Here is a 4,116-nt window from a genome sequence, read left to right on the forward strand (position 1 = left end):
AGTAACATCCTTTCACGTAGAAGTATGGTTTACATCTCACTGCAGTCTGAAAAATTACCGAGAAAATCTACCCAAGAAAAAATTGATTAAGTCCACGTAAACAGTACCACTGAACGACTGAACTGTCATCCGATTGACGTTAGCCCGACGGTGCAAAATGTAATTAAAGTATTCAGTAGTTAGTCGAAAAATCTAATGAATATATTCGACAGTGAGCATGCATAAGGGCGAATACGCGATGATCGATTTTCTCTTTGCATTTCTACAGCTAAGCGAAACAATTTTCTAGAATTTGTTCAATGCAGAGTAGTAACAGGTTGTATTGGCTATCAAAAGCAACAGCAAAAGCACCGAGAAACGTTAAATCTAGCGAGTTATTAACAAAAGAGAAAATCGACGAAGAGAATCGATCATCGCGTATAGGCCCTTATGCATGCTCAGTCGTTTTTTTTTCGGTATGTTTGTGTGATTTACAGTTAGAAAACTGTAAAAAAAAATCCCGATCAGGAAGCCGTCATTAAGTGTGTACTGTTTTATTTATAATAACATGCTTACTCCGAAATAAAACACTCAGTTAAAAAAAGAATTAGGAAAATATATTGAGCTTTTTTTTTTACCAAGAAAGAATCTACTATGTTAAATACATTTAGGTACAGAATAAAATGCTGTAATTATCATGCTATCACCATAGTTTCCCCAAAGGCTTATGGCCGCATGATTCTATCGAATCCAGTACCAACTCGCAAAGTTCCACAGTTAGTGCATCTTGACTTTTGTCAGCGTCGACCACCTTCCAGTAACGGTCGTCTTTTAGAGCAAGAAACTTCTCCATTACTTTTTTCTGCAATTCGGGAACTTCATACCGTTCCTCACCAAATCCACCCCGTTTGGACATCGCTTCCGCCGTTAGCGTAAGCAACAGAACGAGGTCTGGCTTGAGAAGGCCACTTTCCGGACTTTTGCACCACTCCATATCCAAACCTTTAGCAGAGCTGAATGCCACGCCGGAATACGAGTACCGATCGACGACCAGAGAAATTCCACTTTGAAGCAAACGTTCCATTTCTATTTTAGCTTCCCATCGGTTGAGAGTGAAGAGCAGATGTATTCCTTCATCAGTGAAATTATCTTTGTTGGTTAGATAGGAGTTGATCAAGGCTCCACACTGAGTCGATCTATCCGGGAAGTTCATGAACTTGAGTTTATGACCGGAATTAGTCAAGGATTCCACTGTAGAGTGAAAATATCAGTTTATAAACCTTTAGTTCTCTCTGCATCGAACGATGAAACTCACCTATCCTCTTACATTGTGTCGTTTTGCCAGCTCGGTCGCATCCTTCCAAAACAATTAGAGCTCCTCTTTTTTGCGATGTGAACATTTTATTTAGACTAGCAAATGATCTGCTGACATAACTTCTGAACAAATAAATTGGAAAATGCTGCTTCATGAAGCAAAAACACGACTTTACATGCCGTTTTGGCGCTAAGTTGAAAATTTTGAAAGTGACTCCGATGACTTGGATGAGGAAAACGTCAAGAATGGTTTGTTTTGATCGTGTTTTCGGAAATTAGAGGCTAAAACCGGTCCCGTTTTTCATAGTACTATGAAGTTAAAAATCTGATAAAAATTCGACACTGAGCGTTCATTAGGGCCAATGTCGCATAATGCCTCGGAGAAAAGTAAGTTTGAAATTTCGATGGTTTTTTTTCATCATCGATTGGGGAAAATTGCCGTTTGCCGCAGAAAAATTTACCGTCATAACCTTAGTACAGCGAACTCAGCCGATTTTATTTTTCAAGTGAGCTAGAAAACATCTTGAAAATCTTCCGAAGTTTCTAATTGTTTTGCTGAAACAGCTCACGAAATTGTATTTACATGCTGTCAAATGAACTCTTGGCTCCTCCTCCTCTGCTCCTGAAATAACGTATACATGGTGATGGGAGTGCACCTGCCCACAAAGCTCACATGACTCTTATAAAGTTTGATTACATTCTTGTTTCAGCAACCCAGTTTTGGCATTATTAATATCAAATAAAAACACTTTTTCGAGCATCACGCTTGATGATTTACATTATCCGCCTACTAAGGTTGATGTTTCGACAGTTTCATAATTATAATTCTTAATTTGTTTTCAGTAGGTGGCAACACCTTTACTTGTGGTTCAAACAGTAACTACCTAGGTGACTTCTGAGCTCTTTTGAATGTTTGGCTCCCGTTTGACAGTTTGTCTCGGCTCCCAGATAACAAGCATTTTGAGTTAGTTCGCAGTACTCAGATCATAACAAACATATTTGAGGTAAATTTAAACGTAAACTCAGTTTGTTTTGACCACAAACATAAACTAGGTTGATTTCAAACGTATTCCATGTTTGAATCCATTGATAACCCTAATAAAAATAACCATAAAAAAGCTTAACGGCGTATTCGGGGTATCATTCAAACCATTTGTGGGATAGTTTACCCATCCGAGATACAGTTCATTTATGGTATTTGTATATTAGGGAATCGAGTTGATAATAATGTATAAAACAAAAATAGTGTTACCTTTATTTAAAAAAAAAATCGTGTTGAAAATAAATTGTTTGATTTTAAAACTATGTGATCAAAAATAAATATGTTTATTTTAAACATGCTTTTCATAGTTGAAGATGCTAATTTCAAATAATAGACTAAAGTGGTAATTTTTTATACGATATATGAAGGAGATGAAAGTATAGAGTAGATAGTTCCGTTAGAGTACGGCAGTGTGAAAATTGCATATAGATAGTAGATAGCGAGCTAGGACAACTTTTAAGGAAGGTACAAATCGGTTTTTTCATCGGCCATCGGTCTTCTCGTTCATTTACCGGCAGATTGCTTCTTCCGACCCTAATAAACAAATACCATAAATGAACTGTATCCCGGATGGGTAAACTATCCCAAAAATGGTTTGAATGATACCCCGAATACGTCGTTAAGCTTTTTTTTATGGTTATTTTTATTAGGGGATGAAATGCCGAATATGTAGATAAATAATATAAACATTGCCATCTGTCACCTGTTGTGTCTCGATCTCTCTTTAACCCGAGCTTTAACCAGCGATGCAAATCGATAATAAGGAGATTATAAATGTGCATCGATGGCAATCTTTGTTGTTCTTTGTCAAAGTTACGATGATATCAGTATTTAAATATTTATTGATGAATATTTGTAAAGAATACCAAAGTCCATGTGACATATCTAAATTAAAAGAAATTTAGTATGGCACCTTTATAGATTACTATCATACACGAAACGAAAATCAATTATTTTATTCATGTGTTTCACTTATACATTTTTGCCACAACATAAGCCTTATACATTCCATAAGACAAACTACATAGGTCCTAAAGAATGCATTAAAGATATGTGTGACCGCTTATACATTTCATTTGACACATGAGCTTCATTAACTTTTTGCAAGGCGTCTGCTTATTAGTTGACTTATACATTTTATGAATAAGCTGTAATAGAAATTTGCCAAAAGGTTTAAGGAGATTTCTATCCGTGTATGACCGATGAAGAAATAATCTTAAATGTAAGTAACGATCAATAAAGATTTTTAAATATGTAAATCGAAATCATAGAAAATTTAAAGTAAAGAATTGACGACATAGGGGAAATGCAGGTAATGTCGGCCTAAGTGTTCCTAATTTGGGCCCATACATAAATTCAGCAATCGACTAAATTTTCAATAGCAACCGAAAATGTCCATTAGTACGCCCCAATGACGCGTTCATCTAGATAAAATTGATCAATAGCAATTTTTTAGCGATGGGCCCAATCTTAGATCCACAGGCCAACATTAGAGACATTTCCCCTAAATCTTTATTTCTGTATAAATAACTTTGAAGAAGTTTCACAAACGGTTGGTCGGGATACCCCTTTGGGGGTGTGTTTTGTTTGAATTGAAAAACCTACCTAACTACGAGAATTTTCCCATAGGCTACCTCCTTTATTTATACCTTGGGCTTAGTTAAACCCCATATGAATTGTTTTTTTTTCTGTGGGGTGAAGCATCCACCTTCTTTACCGACTGTGTCACTGTTTTAACGATTTACAGGTGCAACAACACAGTCTCAAATTCCCATTTTGGG

General features: G+C 36.2%; 1 protein-coding gene across 1 annotated transcript; it reads right to left on the reverse strand.

Moving 5' to 3' along the window:
* Positions 1-605: 605 nt before the first annotated feature.
* LOC135698178 (thymidylate kinase) lies at positions 606-1,486 on the reverse strand. Its single transcript, XM_065218072.1, has 2 exons — positions 1,295-1,486; positions 606-1,230 (listed from the first exon to the last, which is right to left on the reverse strand). The coding sequence occupies exons 1-2, from the start codon at positions 1,446-1,448 to the stop codon at positions 683-685; spliced, it is 702 nt and encodes a 233-aa protein (XP_065074144.1). The 5' UTR covers positions 1,449-1,486; the 3' UTR covers positions 606-682.
* Positions 1,487-4,116: the final 2,630 nt, after the last annotated feature.

The sequence above is a fragment of the Ochlerotatus camptorhynchus genome, unplaced genomic scaffold (assembly GCF_037179485.1).
Source record: "Ochlerotatus camptorhynchus isolate MF236.1 unplaced genomic scaffold, CSIRO-AGI_Acam_v1.1 ptg000008l, whole genome shotgun sequence".
Lineage (NCBI taxonomy): Eukaryota > Metazoa > Arthropoda > Insecta > Diptera > Culicidae > Ochlerotatus > Ochlerotatus camptorhynchus.